Source organism: Artibeus jamaicensis, unplaced genomic scaffold, assembly GCF_021234435.1.
Source record: "Artibeus jamaicensis isolate MK-2021 breed Jamaican fruit bat unplaced genomic scaffold, CSHL_Jam_final contig_1256, whole genome shotgun sequence".
NCBI classification, from domain to species: Eukaryota; Metazoa; Chordata; class Mammalia; order Chiroptera; family Phyllostomidae; genus Artibeus; species Artibeus jamaicensis.
The window spans coordinates 37,101-52,148 of record NW_026521246.1 but is presented as its reverse complement, the minus strand read 5'-3'; the positions used below and the strand labels follow the sequence as shown (position 1 = coordinate 52,148).

General features: G+C 48.9%; 1 gene segment (V, D, J or C); it reads left to right on the top strand.

Moving 5' to 3' along the window:
* The first annotated feature begins 1,326 nt into the window (after positions 1-1,326).
* Positions 1,327-1,913, top strand: LOC119047282 (immunoglobulin lambda variable 2-18-like). The segment is given in 2 exon segments: positions 1,327-1,398; positions 1,513-1,913. Coding segments are annotated over 2 exon segments (447 nt in total).
* The last annotated feature ends 13,135 nt before the right edge of the window (positions 1,914-15,048 follow it).

The following is a 15,048-nucleotide window of genomic DNA, read 5'->3' as shown; positions in this document are numbered from 1 at the left end:
AAGCATCTCTCTGTGGACGAGGGAGATTTTGCTTCACAAAGTCACACAGCTCTGAGGTGAGGTCATCTCAGTGTGCTAAGTAGGGGGCACTATGAAGAACATTGCGTGTCCCATGTGACCAACGAACACACTCTGAGGACAAGTCCAGGAGTTGGGCTCTTTGCCAAATCTGACTTGTCTCCTCCAAGAATCTCAAACACCAGATTTTCACTTCTTGTTTTCCATTGGGTGGTGACGAATCCTGCTGAGCTCTCTCTCCTTCATGGATATGTTGTATTTGGACACTGTGGGAAGTCAATCTGTCTTCCCTTTGTCCCATATTTTTCATCCATTTTCCCCCCTGCAATTGATTTTATTTTGCGTCTAATGTTCCACACTCAGGCCAAGGTCTACATCTGCAGCACAAACCCTGTGAAGAGAGACGGCTAAGAGACAAGCTCAACAGTTCTGTGGGGAGGGTCTGGACTTCTTCTCCCTTAGGTAGGTCACATTCCGTTCTAAATGAAGAGGGATAAAAATATCAACAAGCTCAGATGGGTGTAAGGGATACCTAGGGACCTGTTGCTGAGCTGGCTGGGAATAAAAAAAAAGGAGAAGCTAACAGAGAAGATTTTCCCAGCTCCTGGTCAGATTGAATTATCTGATGCCAGCAGGGGGCAGCATTGTCTGCATTTGGGGAAGCTACCAGTACTTAACTGAGGTTTCCCCTGACCTGTGATGCCTTAAAAGTCCTTTTCCCTGATATCCTCTAGCATGGGTCATTGAGGGTGAGGGATGTCATGTATATGTTCTATCCCAATAGTTTTACTTGTGGCAGTGGCCGTAAATGTCCCTGAATCTCAGACACTGTAGAGATTCGGACAAAGAATATATGAGGATTCATTTAGACTGAAGAGCTTCAAGAAAAGGTTGAAGAGGGAAAGAGATGTCAGCCTTGCTTGTGATCCTTGAATTATGGATTAATTGGTTTTTTTCTAGCCAACATAAGACCTCATCCTCCTCCCAGATGTCTCAGAAGGGAAGTCTCTGTATTCCTGAGCTGGGGACCACCTTGATTCCTACGGTAGAAAGGACAGACACATCAGGTGGGCTCCATTTCCTAGGCACCTGAGTTATTGGCCTCAGTGTGTTCAGAGTGAGAATAAACCATGTCGATCAGTTGTGCCGTTGGGTGTGCTGAAACCTCCAGAGTACGGGTCAAGTCACAATGAGGTGAGGAGAGGCAGGTGCAGGAAGTAAATTTACATAGAGACCACTCCCTCCTCCAAGGCAGGAAGAGGGAATAAGAGAGGTCTGGTGGAGCCAGAACCAAGCTTGGGGCCTCAGAAGGCAGCACCTGGGGGGTCTCCACCATGGCCTGGTCTCTGCTCTTCCTCATTCTCCTGACTCAGGGCTCAGGTGAGGCCTCCAGGGAACAAACCATGGGGATATCTGGGCTGATTCTTCATCCTCCTCAGACTCACATCGACCCAGCACTGACCTGAGTCCCAAGTGTGTTTTTGCTCTTTTCAGGTTCCTGGGCCCAGGCTCCCCTGACTCAGCCTCCCTCAGTGTCCGGGACTCTGGGACAGTCAGTCACCATCTCCTGTGCTGGAAGCAGCAGTGATGTTGGGCATGCTACTCATGTCTCTTGGTTCCAACAACAACCAGGCATGACCCCCAAAAGCCTGATTTATGGAGTCAGCAGTAGGCCCTCAGGGATCCCTGATCGCTTCTCTGGCTCCAAGTCCAGTACCACGGCCTCACTGACCATCTCTGGACTCCAGCCTGAGGATGAGGCTGATTATTACTGTTGCTCCTATACAACCAGTAGCACTCTCCACAGTGATGCAAGTTCATGGGGGAAGCGAGACCAAAACCTGCCCCGCACTCGCCGGTTCCCTCCTCTCTTTGAAGGCGCTTCCCCACCCTGAAGTGTCTGGGCTTCATTCCCAAAGCCCTGGACCATCATTGTCTCAGAACCTCTCTCCTCTCTCACCACAACATGCAGAACACAGCACTCTCTGAGTTTTTGTTTTGGGTCAATAAACAGTTTCCCCTTTGTATGTGTGTCACTGTCCCCAAATCCCCAAATGTGCAACTTTTCCCACCTCCTCACATGCGATAACAGCGAGACAAGTTGGGGGCAGTTTTGCCATTCTCAGGAAAATCTTCACTTTAAATGCCATGCTCTCTACAGAAGCCCAACCATGTTGGATTTAGTTCTGCAGAGAGAACCTTGACTGATTCAGTCAGGGTTCCCTGTGTCCTCTCATCAGCATACCAAGAGAGCTATTGGTGGGTGATTCCTCCACACGTCCGCTGCTGAAAGAATACCAACTAGGAGACAGTGAAGATGTTGCTGAGGGACTGAGGATAAGGGGCTAGATGTTCTTTTCCTTTTAGGATACCTCATTCTGACTCCATATCCAGGGACGCTGAGCAGTAATGAATTTGAGCTGCCATTCTGTTTTATGTAGCATTTCCACTCTCTTTAGAGCAATGAATTCCTAATCTGGAAGCAACTCTGAACAATGCCTGCATCCCATTAAGCTAGACTCCTTCCAAAATAACTCTTTTTTTCCACAAGGAAGAGACATTTTGTGGGTGTGTTCCTCCCATTTTTTTCAAGAACCCCCAATATATGTTTTCTGTGGTAAACCAATGAAATTACTTGTTGGTATATATATATATATATATATATATATATATATATATATATATATATATATATATATATATTATGCTAACAATTGTTTGACCATCTGAATGAACATAGGCTCAGTAGGAAACAGAAAAACCAGACTGTGACCAACTCTTTCCATTCTGCAGGAACTCCCCTGGCTTTGGAGCTAAAAGTGCCATATCTTAGCAAGGTCCTCAGTCCCAGGGCAAACTAGGAAAGATGGTCACTGTAACAATTGATTTTGTGGTTAGCTTGAGTGCACTACAGAGTGCCCAGATTAAATGTTGTTTCTGGGGGCGTCTGATGGTGTTCCTGGATGAGACTAGCATTTGAATTGGTGGGCTCAGTAGAGTAGACAGATTGCCCCCCACACATGTGATTGAACTCATACAACCCACTGAGCACCTCAGTAGAACAAAAGGTGAAGGGAGAAGGGATTCACCTCTTTTTCCTCACTGATCAAATGGGGACATCTCATCTCATCTTCTCCTGCCTTCATAACAGAAAGTTACACAGTCAGCTCTCCTGGTTCCCAGGCCCTTGTACTGAAGCTGAATCACAACACCAACTTTTCTGGCTCTCTAGCTTGCAGATAAGCAGCTCATGGGACTTCCGTTCCCCAGTAATCACTAGTTACCTGAGAGCTAATTCTTGACAAAGGCTCATGCCTTTGAACAGAGACACGGGATGGGCGAAAGTATGTTTACAGGTGTTCCTATGGAAAATAATACAGCAATTAATGAATAATAATACAAGAATAAGTTCTGTTGCCCACACTTCAATTGTTTCACAACTATAAACCTACTTTTTCCCATCCTGTTTATTTTCTGAGTCACCCTGGACTGAGCCTGTGACAGAACCTAGGGAATCGAGCCAGCCTTGGAGTGTCCTTACCTTCCTGTTGTGGAGGTCGCAATATGGATGGCAGAGGAATCCTAGAACATCCACCGACTGCTGTGTGGGACAAAGGTGAGGAGCCCAACCCAGGCTGGCTGGGATAAGGGAGATCCAACTACTGCTCATCCCAGGGACCAAAGGCAGAGGTGGGGATCTGTCATTCTCCCTCAACCCCTGCTTGGTCCCCCTCTGTTGGAGATGTTTAAGAGCTCTCCTAGAAAAGAAATTACTGGGACAAAGGAGATATTGAACACCCCTTTCTTCTTTCATGTCCCACTTAGGAGTGGCTGAGGAAGCAGCTTCTGGGACTTTAAACAGGACAGAATAAAAACAAAAATTACCTTCCCCAAAGACAGGCCCATGCTGAGCCCTAGTGGGCTCAGATGGTGAATGCCAAGCACCATGCTCCTACTCCAGTCCTCCCCCTCTCAGCTCATTGCCAAGTCCCCTGATCCCTCCTGAGCCAGTCCATGACTCTTTAACATCCTCCAGAATGACTTGTGTCACATGCAAAATTTGGTGGCCCACAATGCTCCCTCTAAGGATCACCTTGCTTATAACAGGAAGGTCCTGTCACAGGGTTAGTGTATGTGAGGTGGATGTCAGCTCAGGAGACATTACACATGAACTTAACCCAGCCCCAGGAAGTACACAGATGTGAAAAGGGGGCTCATGAGAAGATCAAATTCTCAAAAGGGTTAGAAAAAGGAATAGTGCAGCAAAGAGCAAGAGCTCAGTCAGGAGGAAGAATGACCTGATGAGAATCAAGAGAAAGATTCCAGTGTTCAGAGATGTGGAGGAAGGGAACTGGGGTCAGGTTTCTCCTCAGGACCCCGGTTTCAGGAACTTATCATCAGAACAAGTTTGCACGTCGCAGGGAACACGGGACACTCTTACCCTTGCCTCCCAGTGCACACAGACTAACTCAGAACTGTGCAACCTCCTGAGGCAGTCTCATCCACAGGGAGGTGCTTGACCTAGTGTGGTCTTCTAGCAGAAGACAGGTTTGGAGCAACTACAATTAGGGCTGACGGATCCTTTCCAGAACGGAGCTGGAAACTCCCCACCGAAAACTGATTGGTGCCCCTCAGGGACCCAGGTGTTCTGATGAAATGTTTAGACTGCTTTGCCTGGTTTTAGGAATTGTAAATCTCTACCCCCAGTGGCTAAGGATGAGGGAGCTACGACCTCTGGAATGTGAGCCACAGGAGACAAGGTTTGTCTCTGGTAGCAAATGCTGCCTCAGTTTCCTCCCTGCCCCCAAAGTATGATTTGAAGTCCTTGATGGGTAAGACCCTTCAGAGGAGGGGCAACCTAGGCCAGACAACATCACTTGGGAGGCCATCATGGAAGGACTCGAGGGGCTGCAACAAAGAGCAATGGCTTTCTTGCCCCCCGGGCTTTGACATAGCCCAAGTCCCCACGTCCTCTGGGAGAAGTGCTTCCTGGCTCTGTTTCCCTTAAGCCTGAATGCCTCTTGGGAGAGGTGCAGCTCCTTGCCTTGCTAGAGTGTGTCCTGGGGGAAAATCTGGCATCATAATGACTTCCTGATAAGCCTGTGAAATCTGCTCTGCTAAGAGTGCTTTCATTCATATGTTAAGGGTTCAAGCAGGAAACTCTAAAAGTTCTCTTCTTGACAGACTCTGACTCGGACTATCTACTGTTTGATCCTTGCCGCTCTGTATTTCTGTATATTACAACCCAATAAAAGTCCCTGGAGGAAGGGGCTTGAGGCCTTATTTTCCTCGGAGAAACAGGCCCTGCTCAAGGCCTTTTTCCTCTGGGAAACTGGCCACCTTTCCTCCCCAAGCAGATCATGTCTCAGTCATGTTTACTCTCATCCATGGCACACAGGGGGACTTAGAAGGAAAGTCGCCCCCACAATGAAACTATTTTAGTGTCACTGTTCATACCATGTGGCATATATTTCCAAGAGTGTGTAGAAGATATGGCCCTGCCTGAGATCTTGGGATGAGCAAAGTGGTGGGCTCTGGTGGAAAAGAAAAATGTGGGTGAAGAAATGATAGTTTGGGAGTTGAGGCTATTGTTCTTGTGTGCTTGAAACATTTATGTACTCTGTTTTTTAGGCATCCACTTAGATGATGGTATCTACTTTCTGAGATGGTAACACAGTGGTAAGTGGTTGATGACCTTCTAGTGACACAGTCAGCCAGGCCTCTAAGGCTCGGTTCAGAACCCAGTAGCGGTTTGGGTCCTTTTCTCTTGGAATCAGGGGAGAGGCCTCCTGTGAGCATCGCAGGTGGCTGGGTGCGGCTGTGAGAGGAGAGTGTTGATCTTCAGGAGGCGCGGCCTTGATCAGTTCCACGTTCCATCACTACTAGGAGCACGTTCAGGGCCCCCACGTTACAGGAGTCACATTTTTACTTAAAGTTCCTCTCGAGTTTTGTGCCCACACAATGAGATATGACAGAAATAATAAGCACAACGGCCACAAAAAAGCGGCAAACTTACCAATTGCATATGATAGGGTTACTAACCAACGAAACGAAGCATATCGTTTTAGAAACAAAACCCAGTTCCTGGGTTCTTATCTTTTACGATGAATGGAATATTGTGATTTCTTAAACAATAGCAATTTTTAAAGAAAAGATAGAGAAAATATCCAGAAGGGATATAATGGCACCTCACCCGGAAATTTAATGGACACATGATTGGTAATTGTCTTGAGATATTGATTCCCTCGTTGCACTGAATAAGAAAACACCAGTGGAAATATTGACCAGAAGGACATCTAAAACACTTTATATGATATCTGCCAAAGGGGAATTTTTTCTCCCTTTAAGTAATTTTAAATATATATAGTTTAATTATTTGAGAAAATTCAAGAGTCTGTTCCTGCAGCTTAATACTCCAGATACACGATACAAGGGCACTTTGCTCCAGAAATCTCATATTGAAATGATTCTGTTGACTCAGTATCTAGGGTGTGGTATTCTTGGTAATTCTTTGTCTTTATAAGAACAGCAGCTACTTCTCAGAAGGCAGTTGTGTCTCCACTTTAAAAAGAGACACACTGGAAGAGGCAACGGTGGCTCCCTGCCCTCCTATGTCATGTGAAGGTCCTGTGATGTCATTTAATTCAGGGAGCAAGTCTTACATTAGATGCAACAGAGAATAACCAGACAGTGTCCCTTTTGCCACCTGCTGTTTGTCTCCACAAAGACACACACTTTATAGGCAGCTGTGACTTCTGACCCTGCTTGCACAGAGAAAGGGCTGTGACTCAGGACAATATTCTCTGTCCAGTAGAGGGGACATGTCCTGTGGTGCTGTGACCAAGCTGCTGAGACGTTCGTGTGTTACACGGCTCCGGTCTAGAAGATGTGAACATGAGGGTATCGTTTACTGAAGAAAGACAAAACATACCCAGCAAAAAAATTTTTTTTAAATAACTGATGTCAAGAATATTAGAACTTCCAACAAGATGGAGGCATAGGCAGAGACACTGTGCTTTCTCACACAAACAAGTTTAGACACAACTAAATATTAGCAACAGAAAACACAGCCAGAACACAGAAAATAGAACTTTTCGGAAGTCTGTTAACAACAAATTCTTCAGCCTGACCAGTAAGGGGCAAAATCAGCAGCTGGTAGAGCGGAGTAGCACAGGAAAACTCAGTCAGACGAACTCAGGCGCCCGGAATCCAGGTATAGGGTTGGACCTAGTGAGAGAACCAGCCATTGTGGGGAAGCGATGAGGGAGCAGGGCTGGGGGTTGACTATGGTCAAGCATTCCTGCGCGGATAGACAAGCAAGAAAGTGGGCGATCAGACCGGGACCCTGCAGGTTCCCCCATCAAGGAGCAGCAAGGGCACTGCATTTTCCCTGCTCTGACCCCACCTCCACATACAGCATCATAACCCAGCGATTCTGAGTGGCGCGGACCTGGTGAACCACATGAGGCTCTGCTCCTCGCCCAGTGGCCCGAAACAGCAGAGTCAGAAAGGCCACTTTACTTTTCCATGCTAGTTTTTTAGGCCCCGTGTTTAATTTTACCCTCAAAGAACTCAATCTTGGTACTGGAAAAGGCTATTTCCCTTCTCACCCACCAAAAATCCACTGGGGTAAAAAAAAAACATAAAAAAACCCAGTCGCGGTTCCTGGGCTTTTTCTTAACTGGTGAGTGAGCAGGGCTCCTTTACATTTTCCAGTCTAGTTTGCAAGCGCAGTTTTCATATTTTAGTCTCTCAAAACTTAACGGGGAGTGGGGGAAACTTAGGCCAAGATGGAGGCATAGGTGGATTTGCCATGCCTTCTCACACAACCAAGTGTAGAGACAACCAAATATTAGCAAGAGAAAACACAGCCAGAACACAGAATATTGATCTTTTTGGAATTCTGTGAACAACAAATTCTTCAGCCTGACCCGTAAGGGGTGAACCCAGCAGGTGGCAGAGCGGGGCAGCACAGGAAAACTCGGTCAGAGGAACTCAGGTGCGCAGAATCCAGGCGCAGGGTGGGTGGGACCTAGTGAGTGAGGGAGGGAGGGAGGGAGGGAGCGAGGGAGTGAGTGAGCGAGCGAGCGTCCAAGCGAGCCAGCGCGGGGAGACAGCCAGAGAGCAGGGCTGCGGGTCCCGACCGTGGTCCCGCCTTTGTGCACGGATAGACGAGCGAGGGAGTGGGCCATCGGACCGGGACCCAGTGGGTTCCCGCAGCAAGCGGCAGCAAGGGCGCCGCCATTTCCCTGCTCTGACCCCACCTCCACACACAGCGAGCGTCATTACCCAGCGACTCTGAGTGGCCCGGCCCTGGTGAACCACCTGAGGCTCTGCTCCTCGCCCAGTGGCACGAAACAGCAGAGTCAGAAAGACCCCTTTACTTTTCCATGCTGGTTTTTTCGGCCCCGTGTTTTATTTTACCCTCAAAGAACTTAATCGTGGCACTGGAGAAGGCCATTTCCCTTCTGACCCACCAGAAATCCACCAGGCAAAAAAAACGCCCAGCGCGGCTCCTCAGCTTCTTCTTAACTGGTGAATGAGCAGGGCTCCTTTACATTTTCCAGTCTTTTTGCAAGCCCAGTTTTCATATTTTAGTCTCTCAAAACTGAACGGGCCACTGGAGAAGGCTATTTTTTCATATTAAGCACTTGAACCAATTCCACAAAATCCTCCTGCCGTCCTCTAATGCTCCCGAGTGTTTTCTGAACTTCTCAGTGAGCAAGGCTCTTTCTGAGATGGATCTGGGCTTGAAAACTGGCCTGGGAAAACTGGTCCAGTTTTCCCAGGACAGTTTTCAAGCCCAGTTTTCATATTTTGGCACCAAAGACCTCTGCGGGGCACAGGAGGAGGCTGTTTTTCACATTAAAATCCAGAAACCCATTTGGCAAAACAAACCACCCGGCAAGGTTACCGAGTTCTCTCTTTCCTGCAGTGTGAGAAAGGCTCCTTTACTTTTCCAAGGCTCGTTTTCCGAGCCCACTTTTCATCTTTTAGTCTCAAAGAAGTGAAGAGGGCACAGGGGAAGTCTATTTTTCATATTAAAGACCTGAAAGACATTTGGCAAAAAAACACACACCCGCCAAGGCTCCAGACTTTTCTCTTAACTCAGGTGTCAGAAAGCCCCCTTGACTTTTCCATGCTGGTTTTTTTGGGCCCCGTGTTTTATTTTACCCTCAAAGAACTCAATCGTGGTACTGGAGAAGGCTATTTCCTTTCTCAGCCAACATTAATCCACTAGGGAAAAAAAGTAAAACAAAACAAAACCAAAACCCGGCGTGGCTCCTGAGCTTTTTCTTAACTGGTGAGTGAGCAGGACTCCTTTACATTTTCCAGTCTAGTTTGCAAGCGCAGTTTTCATATTTTAGTCTCTCAAAACTTAACGGGGAGTGGGGGGGGACTTAGGCCAAGATGGAGGCATAGGTGGATTTGCCATGCCTTCTCACACAACCAAGTGTAGAGACAACCAAATATTAGCAAGAGAAAACACAGCCAGAACACAGAATATTGATCTTTTTGGAATTCTGTGAACAACAAATTCTTCAGCCTGACCCGTAAGGGGTGAACCCAGCAGGTGGCAGAGCGGGGCAGCACAGGAAAACTCGGTCAGACGAACTCAGGTGCGCAGAATCCAGGCGCAGGGTGGGTGGGACCTAGTGAGTGAGTGAGGGAGGGAGGGAGGGAGCGAGGGAGTGAGTGAGCGAGCGAGCGTCCAAGCGAGCCAGCGCGGGGAGACAGCCAGAGAGCAGGGCTGCGGGTCCCGACCGTGGTCCCGCCTTTGTGCACGGATAGACGAGCGAGGGAGTGGGCCATCGGACCGGGACCCAGTGGGTTCCCGCAGCAAGCGGCAGCAAGGGCGCCGCCATCTCCCTGCTCTGACCCCACCTCCACACACAGCGAGCGTCATTACCCAGCGACTCTGAGTGGCCCGGCCCTGGTGAACCACCTGAGGCTCTGCTCCTCGCCCAGTGGCACGAAACAGCAGAGTCAGAAAGACCCCTTTACTTTTCCATGCTGGTTTTTTCGGCCCCGTGTTTTATTTTACCCTCAAAGAACTTAATCGTGGCACTGGAGAAGGCCATTTCCCTTCTGACCCACCAGAAATCCACCAGGCAAAAAAAAACGCCCAGCGCGGCTCCTCAGCTTCTTCTTAACTGGTGAATGAGCAGGGCTCCTTTACATTTTCCAGTCTTTTTGCAAGCCCAGTTTTCATATTTTAGTCTCTCAAAACTGAACGGGCCACTGGAGAAGGCTATTTTTTCATATTAAGCACTTGAACCAATTCCACAAAATCCTCCTGCCGTCCTCTAATGCTCCCGAGTGTTTTCTGAACTTCTCAGTGAGCAAGGCTCTTTCTGAGATGGATCTGGGCTTGAAAACTGGCCTGGGAAAACTGGTCCAGTTTTCCCAGGACAGTTTTCAAGCCCAGTTTTCATATTTTGGCACCAAAGACCTCTGCGGGGCACAGGAGGAGGCTGTTTTTCACATTAAAATCCAGAAACCCATTTGGCAAAACAAACCACCCGGCAAGGTTACCGAGTTCTCTCTTTCCTGCAGTGTGAGAAAGGCTCCTTTACTTTTCCAAGGCTCGTTTTCCGAGCCCACTTTTCATCTTTTAGTCTCAAAGAAGTGAAGAGGGCACAGGGGAAGTCTATTTTTCATATTAAAGACCTGAAAGACATTTGGCAAAAAAAACACACACCCGCCAAGGCTCCAGACTTTTCTCTTAACTCAGGTGTCAGAAAGCCCCCTTGACTTTTCCATGCTGGTTTTTTTGGGCCCCGTGTTTTATTTTACCCTCAAAGAACTCAATCGTGGTACTGGAGAAGGCTATTTCCTTTCTCAGCCAACATTAATCCACTAGGGAAAAAAAAGTAAAACAAAACAAAACCAAAACCCGGCGTGGCTCCTGAGCTTTTTCTTAACTGGTGAGTGAGCAGGACTCCTTTACATTTTCCAGTCTAGTTTGCAAGCGCAGTTTTCATATTTTAGTCTCTCAAAACTTAACGGGGAGTGGGGGGGACTTAGGCCAAGATGGAGGCATAGGTGGATTTGCCATGCCTTCTCACACAACCAAGTGTAGAGACAACCAAATATTAGCAAGAGAAAACACAGCCAGAACACAGAATATTGATCTTTTTGGAATTCTGTGAACAACAAATTCTTCAGCCTGACCCGTAAGGGGTGAACCCAGCAGGTGGCAGAGCGGGGCAGCACAGGAAAACTCGGTCAGACGAACTCAGGTGCGCAGAATCCAGGCGCAGGGTGGGTGGGACCTAGTGAGTGAGTGAGGGAGGGAGGGAGGGAGGGAGCGAGGGAGTGAGTGAGCGAGCGAGCGTCCAAGCGAGCCAGCGCGGGGAGACAGCCAGAGAGCAGGGCTGCGGGTCCCGACCGTGGTCCCGCCTTTGTGCACGGATAGACGAGCGAGGGAGTGGGCCATCGGACCGGGACCCAGTGGGTTCCCGCAGCAAGCGGCAGCAAGGGCGCCGCCATCTCCCTGCTCTGACCCCACCTCCACACACGGCGAGCGTCATTACCCAGCGACTCTGAGTGGCCCGGCCCTGGTGAACCACCTGAGGCTCTGCTCCTCGCCCAGTGGCACGAAACAGCAGAGTCAGAAAGACCCCTTTACTTTTCCATGCTGGTTTTTTCGGCCCCGTGTTTTATTTTACCCTCAAAGAACTTAATCGTGGCACTGGAGAAGGCCATTTCCCTTCTGACCCACCAGAAATCCACCAGGCAAAAAAAACGCCCAGCGCGGCTCCTCAGCTTCTTCTTAACTGGTGAATGAGCAGGGCTCCTTTACATTTTCCAGTCTTTTTGCAAGCCCAGTTTTCATATTTTAGTCTCTCAAAACTGAACGGGCCACTGGAGAAGGCTATTTTTTCATATTAAGCACTTGAACCAATTCCACAAAATCCTCCTGCCGTCCTCTAATGCTCCCGAGTGTTTTCTGAACTTCTCAGTGAGCAAGGCTCTTTCTGAGATGGATCTGGGCTTGAAAACTGGCCTGGGAAAACTGGTCCAGTTTTCCCAGGACAGTTTTCAAGCCCAGTTTTCATATTTTGGCACCAAAGACCTCTGCGGGGCACAGGAGGAGGCTGTTTTTCACATTAAAATCCAGAAACCCATTTGGCAAAACAAACCACCCGGCAAGGTTACCGAGTTCTCTCTTTCCTGCAGTGTGAGAAAGGCTCCTTTACTTTTCCAAGGCTCGTTTTCCGAGCCCACTTTTCATCTTTTAGTCTCAAAGAAGTGAAGAGGGCACAGGGGAAGTCTATTTTTCATATTAAAGACCTGAAAGACATTTGGCAAAAAAAACACACACCCGCCAAGGCTCCAGACTTTTCTCTTAACTCAGGTGTCAGAAAGCCCCCTTGACTTTTCCATGCTGGTTTTTTTGGGCCCCGTGTTTTATTTTACCCTCAAAGAACTCAATCGTGGTACTGGAGAAGGCTATTTCCCTTCTCACCCAACATTAATCCACTAGGGAAAAAAAGTAAAACAAAACAAAACAAAAAACCCGGCGTGGCTCCTGAGCTTTTTCTGAACTGGTGAGTGAGCAGGACTCCTTTACATTTTCCAGTCTAGTTTGCAAGCGCAGTTTTCATATTTTAGTCTCTCAAAACTTAACGGGGAGTGGGGGGGACTTAGGCCAAGATGGAGGCATAGGTGGATTTGCCATGCCTTCTCACACAACCAAGTGTAGAGACAACCAAATATTAGCAAGAGAAAACACAGCCAGAACACAGAATATTGATCTTTTTGGAATTCTGTGAACAACAAATTCTTCAGCCTGACCCGTAAGGGGTGAACCCAGCAGGTGGCAGAGCGGGGCAGCACAGGAAAACTCGGTCAGACGAACTCAGGTGCGCAGAATCCAGGCGCAGGGTGGGTGGGACCTAGTGAGTGAGTGAGGGAGGGAGGGAGGGAGGGAGCGAGGGAGTGAGTGAGCGAGCGAGCGTCCAAGCGAGCCAGCGCGGGGAGACAGCCAGAGAGCAGGGCTGCGGGTCCCGACCGTGGTCCCGCCTTTGTGCACGGATAGACGAGCGAGGGAGTGGGCCATCGGACCGGGACCCAGTGGGTTCCCGCAGCAAGCGGCAGCAAGGGCGCCGCCATCTCCCTGCTCTGACCCCACCTCCACACACAGCGAGCGTCATTACCCAGCGACTCTGAGTGGCCCGGCCCTGGTGAACCACCTGAGGCTCTGCTCCTCGCCCAGTGGCACGAAACAGCAGAGTCAGAAAGACCCCTTTACTTTTCCATGCTGGTTTTTTCGGCCCCGTGTTTTATTTTACCCTCAAAGAACTTAATCGTGGCACTGGAGAAGGCCATTTCCCTTCTGACCCACCAGAAATCCACCAGGCAAAAAAAACGCCCAGCGCGGCTCCTCAGCTTCTTCTTAACTGGTGAATGAGCAGGGCTCCTTTACATTTTCCAGTCTTTTTGCAAGCCCAGTTTTCATATTTTAGTCTCTCAAAACTGAACGGGCCACTGGAGAAGGCTATTTTTTCATATTAAGCACTTGAACCAATTCCACAAAATCCTCCTGCCGTCCTCTAATGCTCCCGAGTGTTTTCTGAACTTCTCAGTGAGCAAGGCTCTTTCTGAGATGGATCTGGGCTTGAAAACTGGCCTGGGAAAACTGGTCCAGTTTTCCCAGGACAGTTTTCAAGCCCAGTTTTCATATTTTGGCACCAAAGACCTCTGCGGGGCACAGGAGGAGGCTGTTTTTCACATTAAAATCCAGAAACCCATTTGGCAAAACAAACCACCCGGCAAGGTTACCGAGTTCTCTCTTTCCTGCAGTGTGAGAAAGGCTCCTTTACTTTTCCAAGGCTCGTTTTCCGAGCCCACTTTTCATCTTTTAGTCTCAAAGAAGTGAAGAGGGCACAGGGGAAGTCTATTTTTCATATTAAAGACCTGAAAGACATTTGGCAAAAAAACACACACCCGCCAAGGCTCCAGACTTTTCTCTTAACTCAGGTGTCAGAAAGCCCCCTTGACTTTTCCATGCTGGTTTTTTTGGGCCCCGTGTTTTATTTTACCCTCAAAGAACTCAATCGTGGTACTGGAGAAGGCTATTTCCCTTCTCACCCACCAGTAATCCACTAGGGAAAAAAAAGTAAAACAAAACAAAACAAAAAACCCGGCGTGGCTCCTGAGCTTTTTCTGAACTGGTGAGTGAGCAGGACTCCTTTACATTTTCCAGTCTAGTTTGCAAGCGCAGTTTTCATATTTTAGTCTCTCAAAACTTAACGGGGAGTGGGGGGGACTTAGGCCAAGATGGAGGCATAGGTGGATTTGCCATGCCTTCTCACACAACCAAGTGTAGAGACAACCAAATATTAGCAAGAGAAAACACAGCCAGAACACAGAATATTGATCTTTTTGGAATTCTGTGAACAACAAATTCTTCAGCCTGACCCGTAAGGGGTGAACCCAGCAGGTGGCAGAGCGGGGCAGCACAGGAAAACTCGGTCAGACGAACTCAGGTGCGCAGAATCCAGGCGCAGGGTGGGTGGGACCTAGTGAGTGAGTGAGGGAGGGAGGGAGGGAGGGAGGGAGCGAGGGAGTGAGTGAGCGAGCGAGCGTCCAAGCGAGCCAGCGCGGGGAGACAGCCAGAGAGCAGGGCTGCGGGTCCCGACCGTGGTCCCGCCTTTGTGCACGGATAGACGAGCGAGGGAGTGGGCCATCGGACCGGGACCCAGTGGGTTCCCGCAGCAAGCGGCAGCAAGGGCGCCGCCATCTCCCTGCTCTGACCCCACCTCCACACACAGCGAGCGTCATTACCCAGCGACTCTGAGTGGCCCGGCCCTGGTGAACCACCTGAGGCTCTGCTCCTCGCCCAGTGGCACGAAACAGCAGAGTCAGAAAGACCCCTTTACTTTTCCATGCTGGTTTTTTCGGCCCCGTGTTTTATTTTACCCTCAAAGAACTTAATCGTGGCACTGGAGAAGGCCATTTCCCTTCTGACCCACCAGAAATCCACCAGGCAAAAAAAACGCCCAGCGCGGCTCCTCAGCTTCT